This window comes from Odocoileus virginianus, chromosome 31 (assembly GCF_023699985.2).
Source record: "Odocoileus virginianus isolate 20LAN1187 ecotype Illinois chromosome 31, Ovbor_1.2, whole genome shotgun sequence".
NCBI classification, from domain to species: domain Eukaryota; kingdom Metazoa; phylum Chordata; class Mammalia; order Artiodactyla; family Cervidae; genus Odocoileus; species Odocoileus virginianus.
The window spans coordinates 27,187,586-27,209,645 of NC_069704.1; the positions used below are offsets into that span (position 1 = coordinate 27,187,586).

Consider the following 22,060-nt stretch of genomic DNA (forward strand, 5'->3'; position numbering starts at 1 on the left):
GTAATCATAAGGGATTTGATTTAGGTCATACCTGTATGGTCTAGTGGTTTTCCAGTGACAAAGTGTGACCCACTGGAGAAGGGAATGGCAAACCACTTCAGCATTCTTGCCTTTAGAACCCCATGAACAGTATGAAAAGGCAAAAAGATAGGACACTGAAAGATGAACTCCCCAGATAAGTAGGTGCCCAATATGCTACTGGAGATCAGTGGAGAAGTAACTCCAGAAAGAATGAAGGGACAGAGCCAAAGCAAAAACAACACTCAGTTGTGGATATGACTGGTGATAGAATCAAGGTCTAATGCTGTAAAGAGAAGTATTGTATAGGAACCTGGAATGTTAGGTCCATGAATCAAGGCAATTTGGAAGTGGTCAAACAGGAGATAGCAAGAGTGAACGTCGACATTAGGAATCAGAGAATTTAAATGGACTGATATGGGTGAATTTAACTCAGATGATCATTATATCTACTACTGTGGGCAGGAATCCCTTAGAAGAAATGGAGTAGCCATCATAGTCAACAGAAGAGTCCGAAATGCAGTACTCGGATGCAATCTCAAAAATGACAGAATGATCTCTGTTCATTTCCAAGGCAACCCATTCAACATCATGGTAATCCAAGTCTATTCCCTTACCAGTAATGCTGAAGAAGCTGAAGTTGAATGGTTCTATGAAGACCTACAAGACCTTTTAGGACTGACACCCGAAAAAAGATGCCCTTTTCATCATAGGGGACTGGGATGCAAAAGTAGGAAGTCAAGAAATACCTGGAGTAACAGGTAAATTTGTCCTTGGAGTCCAGAATGAAGCAGGGCAAAGGCTACAGAGTTTTGCCAAGAGAGCACAATGATCTTAGCAAACACCCTCTTCCAATAGCACAAGAGAGGACTCTACACATGGACATCACCAGATGGCCAACACTGAAATCGGATTGATTATATTCTTTGCAGCCAAAGACGGAGAAACTCTATACAGTCAGCAAAAACAAGACCAGGAGCTGACAGTGGCTCAGATCATGAAATCCTTATTGCGAAATTCAGACTTAAATTGAAGAAAGTGGGGAAAACCACTAGACCATTCAGGTATGACCCCAATCAAACCCAGTAGGATCAGAATGCTAATCATTCTGTACAAAGACATGTTTATTGCTAGTTTTTGTATATATACATGCCCCTCTGCTTGTATTGCTTTTTTTGGCTTGCCTACTTATTGAAAATGTATGTGTGTGAGGATATGTATCTGGGAGAAACTAGTGTAACATGCTCTGAAATAATACTTTTTTCCAACCTCTTCATACTACCTTCAAAGGTCTTTTTTTCCCCCATGAATTCCTAATGCAGTCACAGTAACACTGATTTTGACAGTTTCATATTCTTGAAGATATTTATTCTGAGCTGCTCAGATGTGCAATGAAAGCTCTCTAGAACTCCTAGAACTCCTTCACAGATGTAGCCATGGAATCTGCCACCTCCATCATTCTATGGATTTCCTCACTTATATTTTTTGCTGGATCCTGCTATTTTGATTTCATGTTTCTTTCTCTAGTAGTCTCCTAATAAAAGTATGAATAGGAGAGCAATTACTTTGAGACCACGCACGTCTGATAATGTTGGTATTCTATACCAAAATGTAATTAATAATCTTGTATAGTATAAAAGTTGCCAGTTGGAAACAATTTTTCCACAAATTTTTGATTGTATTGCTCTTTTATCTTCTAGGTTCCATGATTGCTGCTCAACTCCAAAGCCAATTTGGTTACAGGTCTCTCATTCATGTTCTTTTCAAACCCACATCTCATTGTGTCTCCTGCACTGGCAGGCAGGTTCTTTACCACTGACGCCACCAGGGAAGCCCCCAGATTATGGTATCCCTTGGTAAATGCTCCCTAGATGCTTGGATAGAATGTTTATTCTGCTACTTGGGGATGGAGTGCTTAATAATTGCTGATTATATATTATTGTTTGAGGTGCTTCAAATCCACAAGAATAGGGAAGATGCCTGCGGCTGCTTTGGGTGATCAGCTCTGGTTGTTCCTGGCTTAATTCCAGTATACATCCCTCGGTTCCCCCTTTCCTCCTGAGAGCTCTTAACTACACGAATCTACCTCACGTCAACATGGCCGCCCACAGGCCTGAGTGACTACATGGGCGCCGCCATATTGCATCAAATTTAAATCATTTAGCGAGGGGCGGAGTTCAGCAGAGCGCCATGTTGAATACTGGCAAGTTTTCGTAGAGAAGCGACTGTTGAGCACGGGCATATGGAGGCGGAGCCTAAGAAATTCCACAAGGGCAGGGAGGGAATCCAGAAAAAGGAAGTGGGTGGAGTTGTATTTCCTGTGACTGTGTGTGTGTGTGTGTGTGTGTGTGTGTGTGTGTGTGTGTGTGTGTCTGTGTGCGCGCGCGCGCGTGTGTGTGTGCGCGCCTGCGCGCCCGCACGGGCGCGCGCTCGCTCAGTAGCTCGGTTGTGTCCGATTCTTGGCGACCCCATGGATTGTAGCCCTCCAGGCTCCTCTGTCCATGGAATTTTCCGCAAGAATACTGGAGCGGGTTGCCATTTCCTTCTCTTGGGGATCTTTGCCACCCAAGGATCCAGCCAATGCTTCTTGCACCTACTGCATTGGCAGGCAGATTCTTTACCACTGCGCCACCTGAGTGACCGCTGTCTTGAAAGCTCATGGGTGAGGGTCTGGTGAGTGCAGGGAGCATTGGGGTGGGAGTTGAGTGAGGAGGTGTCGCTGATGTCCGTGATGAACAATGGGGTCAGAGATGGAGGCGGTCAGTGGATGGAATAGTAGGGGTCGGTGTGGTCTTGATGGTGGCTTCCGGCGGGATTGGTGGGATCTGTAATGGTGGATCCCTGGAGACATGGGGTGGGAGTGACAGTGGATGGTGGAACTCCAGGTGGAGTGATGGGATCTGTGGGATCTTTGTTGTTGGATCGGTGGGCAGATTCCTGGATTCTGTAGGGGGAGGGGCCTGAGAAATGAAGGTAGATGTCATTAATATCCTCTTTTTTCTGCTTACTAGGTTGTTTCTATTTCTGATTTTTTAAAAATTATTGATGGAATAATAATCAATAAATAATCATAATAGGAGTAGAAGAGAGTTTTGTTAGTATGATTTGAACCAAACTGAGGACTGTAGCCCAGGAGACAGCTCGGAGGCTCTGTGGAATTGCTGGGTTGAAGTATGGTTTTCAGCATAGCCTTATAAACTTATCAGAACAAAGATCATATACCAAACACGACAGGGATACATTCCTTCAGCGTTTTAAAGCAGCCAGATTTAATACATATACAAGGAGACTGCAGGACCATGATTCCTGTTAAGGGGATGCTATAAGAAGGGAGTTACTTATTCTTATCTTCCAAACACCTTAATGGTTAAAGCAGATGTGCTGTGTGTGTTCACACAAAGTTCAGTCTGAACCATGTGTAAGCCAAAACGACTTCTTCATGCCTCAATATGTGAAAGTTTTCTTCATCATGGTACACTTTGCTAGAGATTTAAAAATATATTGTCATGTGCTTTGATCCCGGTTAGGAGCTATCATTCCTAGTTATTTATGTATAATTTTTCTTCCTTTTTTTTTATTATCAGGAATCTCAAGACTTATTTTATTGGTCATTTTGAAGTATTCATTATGTTTATACTCTCTACTATTTTTATATTAATTTTATCTTTTTTAAAGATGTTTTCTCAATGTAATTGTCATTCTTTTCCTTATTTTCCTAATTTTATACTGGATACATTTAAGGGTATGATATTTCTTTTATATACATCTTTATTTTTGAAATGTATAATTTCAGTTTGATGTTCCACTTTGATCCTGAGTTGAGTTTCTTTATTCCTGAGTTATTGATATGTTTTGTTTATTTTTAATTTTATTGTATTTTCATAGACTGTAGACTGCAAAGTCTCAGTTTTTAACAAATTATCAAACTTTTTCTTTTTCTAAAATTTTTTTTAATTGAAGGATAATTGCTTTACACAATTTTGTTGTTTTCTGCCACACCTCAACATGAATCAGCTATAGGTACACATATATCCCCTCCCTTTTGAAACTCCTTCCCATCTTCCTCCCCATCCCACCCTCTAGATTGATACAGAGCCCCTGTTTGAGTTTCTTGAGCTATATAGCAAATTCCCATTGGCTATCTATTTTAAACATGATAATGTAAGTTTTCATGTTACTCTTTCCATACATCTCATCTTCTCCTCCCCTCTCCCCATGTCCATAAGTTTATTCTCTATGTCTGTTTCTCCATTGCTACCCTGTAAATAAATTCTTTAGAACCATTTTTCTAGATTCCACATGTGTGTTAGAATATGATATTTCTCTTTCTCTTTGTGACTTGAAGGCTAGCTACACAAGCTGCAGTGAACTTTGTTCAGTGGATGTAAGAGAAAGCATATTTTCTGTTTGTGTGGTATAAACCTCTCCTAATGTAAATTAAATATAGCTTGTTGGTATTTTTCAAGTCTTTCTTTTTCTTATTTTTGGTCTACTTGATTCATCATATTTCTAAAGAGTTGCGGTAATAATTTTTTACTAATAATTTGTAGTTCTGTGTGCCTTTTTACTAGTTTTGTTTGCATGTATTGGGGGGGAAAGGCATGCATAAATCTAATGATTAATGCATTTGTATTTTTAAAAATTTATTGGATGCTATTATTATAGGATCTCTTCAGTGAAAAACAATTTCAACCTTGAATTTCATTTTGATATTTATATTGCTATCCCAGCTTTCACTTTCATTTGGATGATTTATCTTTGCCCAGGGCTTTATTTTGTGTTTCTATTGCTCTCACTGTTTAGATCTACTGCTTGCAATAGATACAATTTGGTTTTTTCAAATCTAACCTATAATCTAGTCTTTGTCAATAGATAATTTTGCCTTTTCAGGTTAGTGTAATAATGATTTACCCAATTTTATACCTTCCATTTTAATGCTTACTATTTATTTTAACTCACTGTTTTCTGCTTTTCCTTTCCTTTTTCATTGGATGGATGAAATTTTTGTTCATTGTTTCCATTCTACACCCCAGATAACTTCTGTTTTTTTTCCTGAAATGTTTTGTCATATGATAATGTTATTATTTTTCCCTTTGATTACATTCTTATCATATAATCATCATTGTCCTTTTTAATAATTATATATCTTGCTAAAGTTATTGCTGAAAGATATATTTCTGTTTGCTATTTCTCACCTGATTTATTTTACATTTATTTGGAATACTTTTGTGGGTTTTTTTTCCTCAGATAATGATAAGCGATACTTTGTAAGTGCTTTCGTTTTTGAAAATGTCTTTAGCCCTAACAGAGAAGTGGTCCTTTAGATGCTACTTCTGATGTCACTTGGCTTTCATTACTGCAGATGAGGCATCTTGATTTTTTTAATTCTCTGTAGATCTGTTCATTCACTTGCACTTTAGATGTGTGCTTTGGATGTGTTTTAGATTTTAAAATTTATTTTTAAAATTCAGTAATACTCATAGATTGTTCACTGACTGAGTTCCCAATTGTTTGTGTGTGTATGTAAATTTGTTAGGAAAACTAATGGTGTAGGTCTACTGTGTGTGGATAGTGAGAGGAGTCCTTGGGTGATTTTTCACGGCCCATTGAAGGTGCAGGCCTGTCTGGAACTGGAGTCTTGGGATTATGTATGTGATGTACGGTGAATAGTGTGGACAAAGAATGTGGCCTGCCATTTCAGTAAACAAAAGAGGTTGTGACCATGAAGCCATCAGCCACTGCTGCTACCCCCAGTTGTTCACCTTTAGGGGAATTCATAATGGAGAAAAATAAGGTATTGGTCCCAGATCATTACAGTGCTTGTCAAAGGAATGATTTTCTAATGAATGAAGACTCTTACATTATCCCATATATAGAAAAATGCTAAATTCATTAGCTTGAGATCCCTGGATTTTCTTTAATTGACAGACAGTAATCTTTTTATATTCCAGATACTTGGTTTTTGTTTTGTTGCAAAAGCTCCCGTTTACTCTGGCTCCTCCCTTATCTCTTCAGAACAGTCCCTTTGAGCTGTCTGAGGGGCTGTATCCTGGACTTAAGTCCTCAGTAAGTCTGCTGAATAAAAATAATCCTCACCTTTTAGGGTGAGAATTTTTTTTCAGTCCACAGTAGTAATAAAGGTATGGATGCTAGTTATTGGTGCATGTGGGATTGTGATATAATAAGAAATATGTATTTTGGTTTTCATCCACAGTTCCCAGCACAAAGCTTCTAACACCTTTCTAATTTCCTAAGTGATAAGAGTTATAGGGGCCTCTTTTATTTCTGTCTCTTGACATAGCACCAGAGGGATAAAGGTGAAATTAGTGGGGTTTTTGTTGCTGTTGTTATAAATAATAAGTTCCTTTGAAACACCCCTCTGTTTATTTTAATGAAGTGATGTTTGGAAAGCCCCTAGTGAATCACTCAATGGGGGCTGTTTGCCGGGGAACCAAGCAAGTTCTTAAAGTTTTAGAGCTTGAAGTTGAGTAGGAAGTTGAATCACCAATGGCTAGTTATTTAATCAGTCATCTGTACATAGTGAAGCCTTCATAAAAACTCAAAAGAATGGAGTTTGGAGAGTTTCTAGACTGAACATGTGGAGAATCTGGGAGAGCAATGAACTACTTCTGATATGTCTTGCATATCCATCTCTTCTACATGGCTGTTTCTGAATTATATTCTCTTATAATAAATTGGTAACCTAATAAATAAAATATTTTCTTGAGTTCTATGAGCTACTCTAGAAAATTAGTGTAATATGAGGGAACCTCCTGGGAACCTCTAATTGTAGCTAGTTTGTCAGAAACACAAGTAAGAGCCTGAACTTGTGGTTGGCATCTGAAATTGGGGTGGGGACAGGCTTATAGGACTGAGTCCCTAAGCTGTGTGAATAATGCTAACACTCTAAGTAGATGGTATGAGAATAGAAGAAAAACACACAGGAGGAGTTTTTCCTTTTCAGCGCATGGGATTGATTGATATAGAGTCAGGACCATCAGTTCAGTTCAGTTCAGTTCAGTCACTCAGTCGTGTCTGACTCTTTGCGACCCCATGAATCGCAGCACGCCAGGCCTCCCAGTCCATCACCAACTCCCAGAGTTTACTCAAACCCATGTCCATCGAGTTGGTGATGCCATCCAACCATCTCATTCTCTGTCGTCCCCATCTCCTCCTGCCCCCAATCCCTCCCAGCATCAGGGTTGCATGAGGTGGCCAAAGTATTGGAGTTTCAGCTTCAGCATCAGTCCTTCCAGTGAACACCCAGGACTGATCTCCTTTAGGATGGACTGGTTGGATATCCTTACAGTCCAAGGGACTTCTCAAGAGTCTTCTCCAACACCCCAGTTCAAAAACATCAATTCTTCGGCACTCAGCTTTCTTCACAGTCCAACTCTCACATCCATACATGACCACTGGAAAAACCATAGCCTTGATTAGATGGACCTTTGTTGGCAAATTAATGTCTCTGCTTTTTAATATGCTTTCTAGGTTGGTCATAACTTTCCTTCCAAGGAGTAAGTGTCTTTTAATTTCATGGCTGCAATCACCATCTGCAGTGATTTTGGAACCCAAAAAAATAAAGTCTGACACTGTTTCCACTGTCTCCCTATATATTTCCCATGAAGTGATGGGACCAGATGCCAAGATCTTAGTTTTCTGAATGTTAAACTTTAAGCCAACTTTTTCACTCTCCTCTTTCACTTTCATCAAGAGGCTTTTTAGTTCCTCTTCACTTTCTGCCATAAGGGTGGTGTCATCTGCATTTCTGAGGTTATTGATATTTCTCCCGGCAATCTTAATTCCAGCCTGTGCTTCTTCCAGCTCAGCATTTCTCATGATGTACTCTGCATATAAGTTAAATAAGCAGGGTGACAATATACAGCCTTGACATACTCCTTTCCCTATTTGGAACCAGTCTGTTGTTCCATGTCCAGTTCTAACTGTTGCTTCCTGACCTGCATACAGGTTTCTCAAGAGGCAGGTCAGGTGGTCTGGTATTCCCATTGCCTTCAGAATTTTCCACAGTTTATTGTGATCCACACAGTTGAAGGCTTTGGCGTAGTCAATAAAGCAGAAATAGATGTTTTTCTGGAACTCTCTTGCTTTTTCAGTGATCCAGCAGATGTTGGCAATTTGATATCTGGTTCCTCTGCCTTTTCTAAAACTAGCTTGAACATCTGGAAGTTCATGGCTCATGTATTGCTGAAGCCTGGCTTGGAGAATTTTGAGCATTACTTTACTAGCATGTGAGATGAGTGCAATTGTGCAGCAGTCTGAGCATTCTTTGGCATTACCTTTCTTTGGGATTGAAATGAAAACTCACCTTTTCCAGTCCTGTGACCCTGCTGAGTTTTCCAAATTTGCTGGCATATTGAGTGCAGCACATTCACAGCATCATCTTTCAGGATTTGAAATAGCTCAACTGGAATTCCATCACATCCACTAGCTTTGTTCATAGTGATGCTTCCTAAGGCCCACTTGACTTCACATTCCAGGATGTCTGGCTCTAGGTGAGTGATCACACCATAGTGATTAACTGGGTCATGAAGATCTTTTTTGTATAGTTCTTTTGTGTATTCTTGCCACCTCTTCTTAATATCTTCTGCTTCTGTTAGGTCCATATAATTTCTGTTAGGTCTTTTATTGTGCCCATGTTTGCATGAAATGTTCGCTTGATATCTATAATTTTCTTGAAGAGATTTCTAGTCTTTCCCATTCTATCATTTTCCTCTATTTCTTTGCATTGATTGCTGAAAAGGGCTTTCTTATCTCTCCTTGCTATTCTTTGGAACTTGGCATTCAAATGGGTATATCTTTCCTTTTCTTCTTTGCTTTTGGCTTCTCTTCTTTTCACAGCTACTTGTAAGTCCTCCTCAGACAGCCGTTTTGCTTTTTTGAATTTTTTTCCCCTGGGGATGGTCTTGATCCCTGTCTCCTGTACAGTGCCACGAACCTTCATCCATAGTTCATCAGGCACTCTGTCTATCAGATCTAGTCCCTTAAATCTATTTGTCACATCCACTGTATAATCATAAGGGATTTGATTTAGGTCACACCTGAATGGTTTAGTGGTTTTCCCCACTTTCTTCAATTTAAATCTGAATTTGGCAATAAGGAGTTCATAATCTGAGCCACAGTCAGCTCCCGGTCTTGTGCATAATTCTCACAATTAGGTTGTGCTTTTTTTTTTTTTTCAGTTTGTGCTATCTAAAAGATGACTTTTTAAACATCTCCTGTGAAAATTTTAAGAAATATGAATGTATAGAAAGAAGTGTAAAGAAGCTTCAGCTCTCCGGGCAAGATGGCGGGGGGCGAGGCTGGTGTGACTTTAGGGCAGCCGCACCTTTCTCGGCAAGATCTTGCTACTTTGGATGTTTCCAAGTTGACGCCACTTTCGTATGAAGTTATCAGCAGACAAGCCACAATTAATATAGGTACAATTGGTCACGTAGCTCATGGGAAATCTACAGTTGTAAAAGCTATTTCTGGAGTCCACACTGTCCGTTTCAAAAATGAACTGGAAAGAAATATTACAATCAAACTTGGTATGCTAATGCTAAGATTTATAAACTTGACGACCCAAGTTGTCCTTGGCCAGAATTTTATAGATCCTGTGGAAGTAGCACACCCGATGAGTTTCCTACAGACATTCCAGGGACCAAAGGGAACTTCAGATTAGTCAGACATGTTTCCTTTGTTGACTGTCCTGGCCACGATATTCTGATGGCTACTATGCTGAACGGTGCCGCAGTGATGGATGCCGCTCTTCTGTTGATAGCTGGTAATGAGTCTTGTCCTCAGCCTCAGACATCTGAACACTTGGCTGCTATAGAAATCATGAAACTAAAGCATATTTTGATTTTACAAAGTAAAGTTGATTTGGTAAAAGAAAGCCAGGCTAAAGAACAGTATGAACAGATCCTTGCATTTATTCAAGGTACAGTAGCAGAAGACACTCCTATTATCCCAATTTCTGCTCAGCTAAAATACAATATTGAAGTTGTCTGAGTACATAGTAAAGAAAATTCCAGTACCCCCAAGAGACTTTACTTCAGAACCCAGACTTGTTATTAGATTCTTTGATGTCAACAAACCTGGCTGTGAAGTTGATGACCTTAAGGGGGGTGTAGCTGGTGGTAGTATTCTAAAAGGAGTGTTAAAGGTGGGCCAGGAGATAGAAGTCAGGCCCGGTATTGTTTCCAAAGACAGTGAAAGAAAATTCATGTGTAAACCTATCTTTTCCAAAATTGTATCGCTTTTCATAGAGCATAATGATCTTCACTATGCTGCCCCAGGAGGTCTTACTGGAGTTGGAATAAAAATTGACCCCACTTTGTCCCGGGCTGGAATGGTGGGGCAAGTACTTGGTGCAGTTGGGGCTTTACCTGAGATCTTCACAGAATTGGAAATTTCTTATTTCCTGCTTAGATGGCTTCTAGGTGTTCGCCCTGAAGGAGACAAGAAAGCAGCGAAAGTACAAAAGCTGTCTAAGAATGAAGTGCTTATGGTGGATATAGGATCCCTGTCAACAGGAGGAAGAGTTAGTGCAGTCAAGGCTGATTCGGGCAAAATCGTCTTGACTAATCCTGTGTGCACAGAAGTAGGAGAAAAAATTGCACTTAGCTGAAGAGTTGAGAAACACTGGCGTTTAATTGGTTGGGGTCAAATAAGAAGAGGAGTGACAATCAAGCCAACAGTAGATGATGACTGAAGAATTAAATAGCAGATTTGGATGAAGTTGGAATTTCTCTTAACAACCTAGGGGTATATTTTCAGAACAATACTGGGAAAGTAATTTCACAGCTCATTACCTTAGTAGTAGCTGTAAGGTTATTCTCATTTTTTGGTGATGAAAATTTAACCTCTAGTACTGAAATAGAGCCTACAATAAATGTAGAAATTAGCATCATGTTGGATTGAATCTACATTTTACCAGAAATTAATCATTCCCAAATAATGTCTAATTTATACGTCAGTGCAGATTTGAAAGGAAACTGCTACAACCAGACTTTGCTGTAGTAGACATACCACTGAACCTGTTTGAAATAAAGTCTTTGTTCTTATTAACAACAACAAAAAAAGAAGCTTCATTTACCCATCAGTTTCTACAGTTATTAGCTCATGCTTAGTCGTTTCTCATCTATCCCTTCCTCCAACACTTTTTCTCTTCAACTGGATTATTTTGTTGCAAATCTCAAAGACTGTGTCATTTTACCTCAAAATATCTCAATACATAAAATATTTTGATAAAAATAACCACAGTGCTATTATCACACCTTTAAAAATGACAATATATTTTAAAGGATCATTTTATGTGGATTGGATTGGTAAGATTTTGAGGCTTGGTCAGATTCAGATTCCTGTTTTGGTTTCTGGGGAGCAAGATTACTTCCAAGGTGATTTTGTGTACTTGATCAGGAGGCACATAATGTCTGCTTATTTGTTTTTGTGATGTGAGGAGCCGTTGATGATTGTTTCCTAGTCCATATTTCATTATGTGTGCAAAGTGGACACTTCCCTTTCTACTGTCCTTCACTTTGTTGACTTAAAAAATGCATAATCTGAGAGCCGAGAGTTAAGTTTCATTTGGGGGCAAGATAAGGAGTATAGCTCAGGGGACAGTGTCTCATATAGCTCTGAGGAACTGCTCTGAGGGGAAAGGAGGGAAGGTCAATATTATATAAGATTTAAGTCAAGCACACATTTTGGCGGAGGCTTGCTGCTAGTCATGAGAAGGTTGCTGCTAGTTACAAGGAGATGTTTCTGTTAATGATTTTAATGCCTTTCTATATATGAGAAGATGCAAGAATCGAAACTGGTAAAACCTCCTGAAAATACATCTAAAGGCCTGTTCTACCAGTTTTTGCCAGAGCGCAGAGTGCCTCATTCCTGATCTCCACCCTGAACATCTATCAGGGTGTGCTGAAGGTCAGTGGTCACTGTGGCTAGTGACTTACTTGTTGTAGAGGCAGATGGCAAATGTCTATCTTTAGTTGGTAACTTGTAGCTAGAATAATTGTATAAAAACAGAGAAATTTCTTCATGAAGTGTTTGGTTATGCTTGACTCTTCTTCTTCTTTTACAAGTTTCAAAAACAATGACTTGATTCCCTCATTAAGCCAATGGTTCTGGAAATGTTCTCTCTCAATTGGGATGGCAGAATCACAGATGTGAAAAATAGGGGAAAATGCTATATATCTTTATTCATGTACTTTATATGTTATACCACACACAAAAAAATTAACAAGGAAATTTAACTAAATGTCATTTGTATTAGAAAAGTGTATTTAATAGAAATACTTCTAATATAAAAGAAGCAAAAGTTTTAAAAGTCTATCATAAAAAGATATTAGGGAGGATGGGTCTAGGGTGAAAGGGACACAGTCCCAAGTATGTGAGCCTTGACTGGAATGTGCCTCCAACAAAAGAGCAAGAAAAGGTGTTTCTGGGATAATTGGGAATTTTGAATATGAGCTGGATATTGAAGTGTTATAGAATTGCTAGTAATTTCCTCAGGTATGATGATAATATTTTTATTATTAATAAAATATTGTTTATTTTATTAAATGAAATAATATTTATTTATTACATAAAGAAAGCTGAGCCCCAAAGAATTTATGCTTTTGAACTGTGCTGTTGGAGAAGACACTTGAGGGTCCCTCAGACTGCAAGGAGATCAAATTGGTCAATCCTAAAGGAAATCAGTCCTGAATGACTGGAAGCACTGATGCTGAAGCTGAAGCTCCAATACTTCGGCCACCTGATGCAAAGAACTGACTCATGGGAAAAGACCCTGATGTTGGGAAAGATTGAAGGCAGGAGGAGAAGGGGATGACAGAGGATGAGATGGTTGGATGGCATCACTGACTCAATGGACATGAGTTTGAGCAAGTTCTGGGAGTTGGTGATGGATAGGGAAGCCTGGCATACTACAGTCCATGGGATCACAAAGAGTCAGACATGACTGAATGACTGAACTGAACCAAACTGAATAATCTTTTAGGAGATTGATGTATTTAGGCAAGAAGTGTCATGACATTTGCAACTTTCAAATGGTTCAGCAAAAAAAAAACCAGTGTATATACAATCATGTCTTCTTAAATATATATGCATTTACATGTAACTATATGTGTACATATGAAGATAAAACATATATGAAAAATACTAAATTAGATGGAAGGTATATGCGTGTTTCTTGTTTTTTACTAGTAATGTAAACATTCAAATTACCTATAATTTTCCCATCATCCAAATGTTATATCTGTTAACATGTTAATATATTTCCTTCCAGATGATTTTCTCTGTGTGCATGAATGCATTCATGTATGTGTTCATGTGTACACACACTCATATTATTCAATGAAAATGGACTCATACAGTTTGGTACATCTTTTTATTTTTACTTAGCATTTTATTTTTCTATAGTACCTTAATTTTACATAATATTGTATCCTATGGATGCCCTGTGAAGTATTTAAGCTGTTGATAATTATTGGGTATCAAGATGTTTCTAATTTTCTTTTTTTTTTTTTTGGTATTAGCCATGCTGTGGTAAAACTCCTGCATTTAAATCTTTGTACAGTACAGGATGATTTTTTTGTGATATGGTTCTACAAATAAGTTTCTGGGTCAGGTTCATGGACAGTCAGTGACATTGACACATTTCCTTCTCTCATATGTCCCTCTGTCAATCTCTTTTCTCAGATCTCTGTCCCTTTCCCAGAAGAGCCAGAAATGACCAAGTCCCTGGTAAGTTCTTATTTGTTCATTTATTTATTTGCTGCTTTCTTTACTTTTCAGTGAGTTTTAGAAGGAAAATCACTGCAGATGTTGATTGCAGCCATGAAATTAAAAGACGCTTACTCCTTGGAAGGAAAGTTATGACCAACCTAGACAGCATATTAAAAAGCAGAGACATTACTTTGCCAACAAAGGCCCATCTAGTCAAGGCTATGGTTTTTCCAGTGGTCATGTATGGATGTGAGAGTTGGACTGTAAAGAAAACTGAGTGCCGAAGAATTGGTGCTTTTGAACTGTGGTGTTGGAGAAGACTCTTGAGAGTCCCTTGGACTGCAGGGGGATCCAATTAGTCCATCCTAAAGGAAATCAGTCCTAGGTGTTCATTGGAAGGACTGATGCTGAAGCTGAAACTCCAATACTTTGGCCACCTGATGGCGAAGAACTGACTCATTTGAACAGACCCTGATGCTGGGAAAGATTGAGGGCAGGATGAGAAGGGGATGACAGAGGATGAGATGGTTGGATGGCATCACTGACTCGATGGACATGGGTTTGGGTGGACTCTGGGAGTTGGTGATGGACAGGGAGGCCTGCTGTTCATGACATTGTAGGAGGGTTCCCTTATCTCCACACTCTCTCCATTATTTATTCTTTGTGGATTTTTTTTTGATGATAGCCATGTTGACTGGTGTGAATGATATCTCATTGTAGTTTTGATTTACATTTCTATAGTAATTAGCGATGTTGAGCATCTTTTCATGTGCCTCTTGGTCATCTGTATGGCTTTGAAGAAATGTCTATTTAGGTCTTCTGCCCATTTTTTGAGTGGGTTGTTTGTTTTGATTATGTTAAACCTCATGAGCTGTTTGTAAAGTTTGGAGACTAATCCCATGTCAGTCACATCATTTGCAGACATTTTATATCAATCTGTGGGTTTTCTTTTCATTCTGTTTTTTGTTTTCTTTGCTGTGCAAAATCTTTTAAGTAGGCCCCATTTGTGCATTTTTGTTTTTATTTCCATTATTTGTGGAGACAGATAAAAAAGATATTGCTACATTTATGTTGAAGATTGTGCTACTTATGTTTTCCTCTAGGAGTTTTATAGTGTCTGGTCTCACATTTAGGTCTTTAATCCATTTTGAGGTTATTTTTGTGTATGGTATTAAAGAATGATTTTTTTTTTAAAAAACAGGTAGCTGTCTAGTTCCCCCAGCACCATTTGCTGATGATACTGTCCAACATTGTATTGTCTTGCCTTTGTCATAGATTAACTGACCAAAGGTGTATGAACTTACTTCTGGGCTTTCTATTCAGTTCTATTGATCTATATTTCTACTTTTGTCAGGAAGTCTGATTCCTCTAGCGTCGTTTTCCTTTCTTAAGATTGCTGTGGCTATTCGAGGTCTTTTGTGTCTCTAAACAGATTTTGAGATTTTTTTTGTTCTGTGCTGCGCTCTGCTTAGTTGCTCAGTTGTGTCTGACTCTTTGCGACCCCATGGACTGTACCACCAGGTTCGTCTGTCCATGGGGATTCTCCAGGCAAGAACACTGGCAAGGGTTGCATTCCTTTCACCTGGGGATCTTCCCAACCCAGGGATCGAACCCAGGTATCCCACATTGCACGTGGATTCTTTACCGTCTGAGCCACCAAGGAAGCCGTAGTTCTGTGAAAAATGCCATTGGTCATTTGATCAGGATTGCATTGAATCTGTAGATTGCTTTGGGTAGTATATTCATTTTGACAATATTAATTTTTCCAGTCCACGAACATGATATATCTTTTCATCTGTTTGTGTCTTCTTCAGTTTCCTTCATCAACAGCTTATAATTTTCAGAGTATAGCTCTTTAGTCTCCTTAGGTAGGTTTATTCATAGGTAGTTTATCCTTTTGATATGATGGTAAATGGAATTGTTTCTTGAATTTCTCTTTCTGATCTTTTGATGTTATTGTATAGAAATGCAGCATTTTTGTGTGTGTGTATTCATTGTGTAACTTGCAACTTTACTAGATTCACTGGTGAGATTTAATAGTTTTGTAGTAGCGTCCTTAGGGTCTTCTATGAATAGTATCATCTCATTTGCAAATAGTGACAGTTTAACTTCTTCATTTTCAATTTGGATTCTATTTGTTTCTTTTTCTTCTCCTATTGCTGTAACTAGGACATCCAGAACTATGCTGAATAATAGTGGTGAGAGCGAACACCCTTGTTTTATTCCTGATCTTAGAGAAAATGCTTTCAGCATTTCAACATTAGTATGATGTTACACAGTAGATTTGTCATATATGGCCTTCATTATGTTGAGGAATGTTCCCCCCATGCCCACTTTCTGGAGAGTTTTTATCATAAAAAGGTGCTGAATTTTGTCTTTCTGCATCTATTGAGATAATCATTATGGTTTTTATCCTTCAGTTTGTGTGTCACATTGATTGATTTGCAGATATTAAAAAATCCTTGCATCCGTACATGAATCCCACTTGATCATAGTGAATGATCTTTTTAATGTATTGTTGGACTTGGATTGTTAGTATTGTGTTGAGGATTTATGCCTCTACATTCATCATTGATATTGGCCTGTAATTTTCTTTTTTTGTGGTATCTTTGGTATTGATCACAGGGTGATGGTGGCATCAGAGAATGAGTTTGGAAGTTTTCCTACATCTGTAATTTTGTGGAACAGTTTCAGAAGGTTAGGTGTTTTGTTGCTATTGTTTTTCAGTCAGTAAGTCATATCCGACTCTCTGTAACCCCATGGACTGCAGCACACCAGTCTCCTCTGTCCTTCACTATTTCCTGGAGTTGGCTCAAATTCATGTCCATTGAGTTGGTGATGCTAGCTAATCATCTCATCCTCTGTCGACTGCTTCTCCTCCTGACCTGAATCTTTCCAGCATCAGGGTCTTTTCCAGTGAGTCATCTCTTTGCATCAGGTGGCCAAAGTATCGGAACTTCAGCATCAGTCCTTCCAATGAATATTCAGGGTTGATTTCCTTCAGGATTGACTGGTTTGATCTCTTTGCAGTCAAAGGGACTCTCAAGAGTCTCTCCAGCTCTACAATTCGAAAGCATCAGTTCTTTGGCACTCCCTCTTCTTTACGGTTCAACGCTCCCATCTGTCCATGACTACTGGAAAAACCATAGCTTTGACTAAAGGACCTTTGTTGGTAAAGTGATGTCTCTGCTTTTTATTTTTTTTTCCATTTATTTTTATTAGTTGGAGGCTAATTACTTTACAGTATTGTAGTGGTTTTTGCCATACATTGACATGAATCAGCCATGGATTTACATGTGTTCCCCATCCCAGTCCCCCCTCCCGCCTCCCTCTCCAGATGTCTGTGCTTTTTAATATGCTCTCTAGGTTGGTCATAGCTTTCCTTCGAAGGAGTAAGCGTCTTGTAATTTCATAGCTGCAGTCATTGTCCACAGTGATTTTGGAGCCCAAGAAAATAAAATCTGTCCTTGTTTCCACTTTTTCCCCTTCTATTTGCTATGAAGTGATGGGACCAGATGCCATGATTTTAGCTTTTTGATGTTGAGTTTCAAGCCAGCTTTTGATCTCTTTCACCTTCATCAAGAGGTTCTTTAGTCCTCTTTACTTTCTGCCATTAGAGTGGTATCATCTGCATATCTGGGGTTGTTGATAATTCTGCCAGCAGTGTTGATTCCAGCTTGTGATTCATCCAGCTCAGCATTTCACATAATGTACTCTGCATATAAGTTATACACACAGGGTGAACATAGCATTGTTGTATTCCTTTCCCAATTTTGAACCAATCAGTTGTTCTATGTCTGGTTCTAATGATTGCTTCCTGATCTACATACAGATTTCTCAGGAGACATATAAGTGATCTGGTACTCCCATGTCTTTAAGAATTTCCCACAGTTTGTCGTGATCTACACAATCAAACAGTTTAGTGTAGACCAAGAAGCAGAAGTAGATATTTCTTGGAATTCCCTTGCTTTCTCCATGATCCAGTGAATGCTGGCAATCTGGACTGTGGTTCCCCTACCTGTTCTAAGCCCAGCTTGTACATCTGGAAGTTCTTGGTTCATGAACTGCTGAAACCCAGCTTGAAGGATTTTGAGCATAACCTTGCTAGCATGTGAAATGAGTGCAATAGTATGATAGTTTGAACATGGTTTGGCATTGCCCTTCTTTGTGATTGGAATGAAAACTGACCTTTTCCAGTCTTGTGGTCACTGCTGAGTTTTCCAGATTTGCTGTCATATTGAGTGCAGCACTTTACCAGCATCATTCTTTAGGATTTGAAATACCTTAGTTGGGATTACATCACCTTCACTAGGTCTGTTCTTAGTAATACTTCTAAGGCCCACTTGACTTTACACTCCAGATGTTAGGCTCTAGGAGAATGACCACATCTTTGTGGTTATCCGGGTCATTAAGACCTTTCTTGTATAGCTCTTCTGTGTTTTCTTGCCACCTCTTCTTAACCTCTTCTGCTTCTGTTAGGTCCTTTTCCTTTCTGTCCTTTATTGTGCCCATCCTAACATGAGTTATTCCCTTGATAGCTCCAGTTTTCTTGAAGAAGTCTCTAGTTTTTCCCATTCTATTGTTTTCCTCTATTTCTTTGCATTGTTCATTTAAGAAGGCCTTCTTCTCTCCCCTTCCTATTCTCTAGCACTCTGCATTCAGTTGGGTATATTTCTCCCTTTCTTTCTTACCTTTCACTTTTCTTTATCCCTCAAATTCCAGCTTCTCAAAGGTAATCACTCTAAACTCAATCAAACTAATTCTTTTGGTATTTACATTCCTATGTCTAAATCACATGTTTACATTGGTACCTCTTGGTTTTCAGTTCTAGGTAGTATCTGCTGACTTAGCACAATGGAAAATAAGGATTTAACTCTCAGACACTTAAGGTTTCAATACTTATATGGACATTTCTTCTTCCCCTCCTTCTAATATAGGTATATCATAATTTGGGGTAAATCAATAGACTGTATTTATTAGTATGTTTATTTTAATTATATTCACAGTTGAACCATTTCTTATATCTTTTATGCACTGTTTTTTATTTTACATGGAATGAATTATTGTTTGATTTAATCATATGTTTCATTTTCCATATCTGGATCACTAAATCAACTCCACAGTCTTCCTGGGTATGCAAATATCCTTACAATATGTTAAACCATGTTAGATAATGACAGTTAACACCAATCATAAATATTAATATAGTGCTTACTGTATGCTAGGCATTGTAGACACTCTCGCTCTCTCAAATGATTTAATCACATCCCTTTGAGGTATCTATAATCATTATCCTCATTTTACAGAGAAGGAAGTAGGTGCACAGAGAAGTTAAATAAATTGCTCTGGGTTGCACTGCTAGTAAGTGGTGAAACTAGGAGTAAAACCCAAGCAATTTGGCTCCAGAATACAGGCTATTTATTTCACTAGTTGAAAGAAACTTCCCTTGGAGTTCTTGACATGACCAAAGTTGCTCTGTGTTTTATTCTCATGCACTAACTTGGGGGTCTTCCTTTGGCATGCTGCTAGGAATTCCTTTCATGTCTCTCAAGTATTGGATCTCTTGTTTCCTGGCTCTTTCTTCATTCACGCTTTCATTTTTAGAGAATATTATCCAGAAAGTATTGTGTGGGAATTAGGTTTTTTGAGACCTTGCAGGTCTAAAAGTATTTTTATTTGACCCTCAGTAATTTCATAGCTAATTCTAGATTGTAAGTCATTTCTACTCAGAAATTTTAAGACATTCTTTCTACTTTAATCATCCCACTTTTTCTTACTGGATGTGATAGCAAGATCCAGATAATAAATTTGTGTTGTTTTAAGTTTGCAGTAATTTATTGCAGCAGCAATAGGAAACCATTACAAATTTTGGTACCTGGACATGGAATGATGCTGTAACAAATACCCCAAAATGTCAAAAGACTTTGGAATTTGGTAATGAATAAAAACTGTAAAAAAACTGAAGCATATAATAGCAAGAGCCTAGATTTCCTTGAACAGACTGGTAATAGAAATATTGTTGTTAACTTTGCTAGAGAAATCAGAAGAAAGTGAGGAGCACAGTAGGAAAAAAACTATATTGTTTTAGAGAATATCTCATTATTTTAAACAGACATGAATATGGGTGTTAAAGGTGCTTCTGGTGAAGACTTAGAAGGAACTGAGAAATATGTTACTGGAGAGTAGGGGAGGGAACATCTCTGGTATATAGTATCAGAAAGCTTAGCTGGATTTTGTCCTGTAGTTATATGGAAAGCAGATTTGTCAGGGATGGACTTGTGTTTTTCTCTGAGGTGATTTCAAGCAAAGGATTGAAGATGTGACATGATTTCTTTTTCCTGCTTACAATAAAATATGAATATTAAGTGATAGAGTAAAGGAAGAACTGTTAAGCAAAAAGGAACTAGACTTGATGATTTGGGATATTTGGGGGCTATCAAGATTACAAAAGATGCTATAATTAGTTTCACTGTAGGAAAGTATGTTCTTGAGAGAAAGTCAAGGGTGTGGATAGATGCTTTATATATGAATATTTTTCTAGGTTTTTAGGTGTTTAGCAAGATGAACAGGGTAGAATGTACCTTACTAAATTTTTTAGCTGGAAGTCTCAGTCTTTGGTGTTAACTTGATTGTTTAGTTTATTTACATTTAATGCAATTACTGATACATTTGAATTTATATCCAGTTTTATTAGTTTCATATTTGAACTGTCTGTTTAATACTATTTTTCCACTCTTTTCTTGACTTTCTTTTAGATTAGTCAAAGTTTTAATTTTTATTCTGTTAACTTGTTTGTGATGCATTCTTTTATTTGTTTCCCTAGATATTATAATATCCATCTTTAACTCATTATTATCTTACCCCCTTCTTAATAGATGCTAAAACATCTTAATTCCATTTACTGCTTCTCATTTTTACATTATTATGCATTTGAATTCTACATATGTTTTAAACTTCACAAGATTTATTATTACTGTTTTTGCATAGTCAGTATTTACAGTTTCATAAAGTGGGATTTGAGAAAACTTTTGAGTCTTTGAGTTGATGTCGTTCACCTTTCCTTTTCAAATTTTGCTTCTGCCTCATATTCTTCCTCTTTATTGTCTCAGACAACAGTATGTTTTTCCTTTCCAAGGTGTCATACATGTGATACATCACGTGCTCTTGTGCTTATTTTTATTTAAAAAACCTCTGTGGTTCAGTTTGGATATCTTCTGTTTGCTAGTCTTCCGTTTCAGTAATTCTGTTATTCTGCTATTAAACCCCTCTCAGTTCTTAATTTTAGATACTGAATTTTTCAATTTTCATTTTTTTTTTAGTATAAGTTCCATTTCTCTGATGAAATTCTCCACCTTTTCATCTAACTCCAAAATCCTGTAAGACTGTTTCTATTGAATTTTTTTCCCTCTGGTTTTAGATAGTTTGTTCTGTTTTTTGATAGGCATTTCTTTTATTGTATCAAAACACATAAAAAGCATTGTCAAGGATCTAGATTATGGTATCTTTCTCAGTTATTTAACTTATATGTAGAGTACATCATAAGAAATGCTGGGCTGGATGAAGCTCAAGCTGGAATCAAGATTACTGCGAGAAATATCAATAACCTCAGATATGCAGATGACACCACCCTAATGGCAGAAAGCAAAGAGGAACTGAAGAGCCTCTTGATGAAGGTGAAAGAGGAGAGTGAAAAAGCTGGCTTAAAACTCAACATTCAAAAAACTAAGATCATGGCATGTGGTTCCATCACTTCGTGGCAAATATATGAGAAAAAATGGATACAGTGACAGATTTTATTTCTTGGGCTCCAAAATCACTGCAGATAGTGACTGAAACCTTGAAATTAAAAGCCACTTGCTCCTTGGGAGGAAAGCTATGACAGACCTAGACAGTGTGTTAAAAAGCAGAGACATTATTTTGCCAACAAAGGTCCAAATAGTCAAAGTGGTGATTCTTCCATTAGTCACATATGGATGTAAAAGTTGGACCATAAAGAAGGCTGAGCACCAAAGAATGTTGCTTTTGAGTGATGGTGGTGGTACAGAAGACTCTTGAGAGTCCCTTGCGCTGCAAGGAGATCAGTCAATCTTAAAGGAAATCAATCCTGAATATTCATTGGGAAAGATTGAGGGCAGGAGGAGAAGGGAACCACAGAGGATGAGATGGTTGGATGGCATCATTGACTCAATGAACATGAGTTGAGCAATACTCCAGGAGATAGCAAAGGACAGGGAAGCCTAGTTTGCTGCAGTCCATAGGGTCACAAAGGGTAAGACACGACTTAGTGACTGAACAATAACAAACTTTC

At 38.1% G+C, this 22,060-nt stretch overlaps 2 protein-coding genes and 1 pseudogene across 2 annotated transcripts in view; all 3 read left to right on the forward strand.

Annotated features, from left to right (window-relative positions):
* Positions 1 to 2,601: 2,601 nt before the first annotated feature.
* ZNF484 (zinc finger protein 484) overlaps positions 2,602 to 22,060 on the forward strand; it is a 30,905-nt gene continuing 11,446 nt past the window's right edge. The window contains exons 1-2 of the mRNA XM_070459471.1: positions 2,602 to 2,691; positions 13,726 to 13,770. Coding sequence (XP_070315572.1) covers positions 2,677 to 2,691; positions 13,726 to 13,770 — 60 coding nt within the window. The 5' untranslated portion in view covers positions 2,602 to 2,676. The remainder of the gene's footprint in view (positions 2,692 to 13,725; positions 13,771 to 22,060) is intronic.
* Positions 2,609 to 22,060, forward strand: part of FAM240B (family with sequence similarity 240 member B) — a 144,792-nt gene continuing 125,340 nt past the window's right edge. The window contains exon 1 of the mRNA XM_070459473.1: positions 2,609 to 2,691. The gene's annotated coding sequence lies outside the window, so the exon portion shown is untranslated. The remainder of the gene's footprint in view (positions 2,692 to 22,060) is intronic.
* LOC110130883 (eukaryotic translation initiation factor 2 subunit 3 pseudogene) lies at positions 9,291 to 11,084 on the forward strand (annotated as a pseudogene).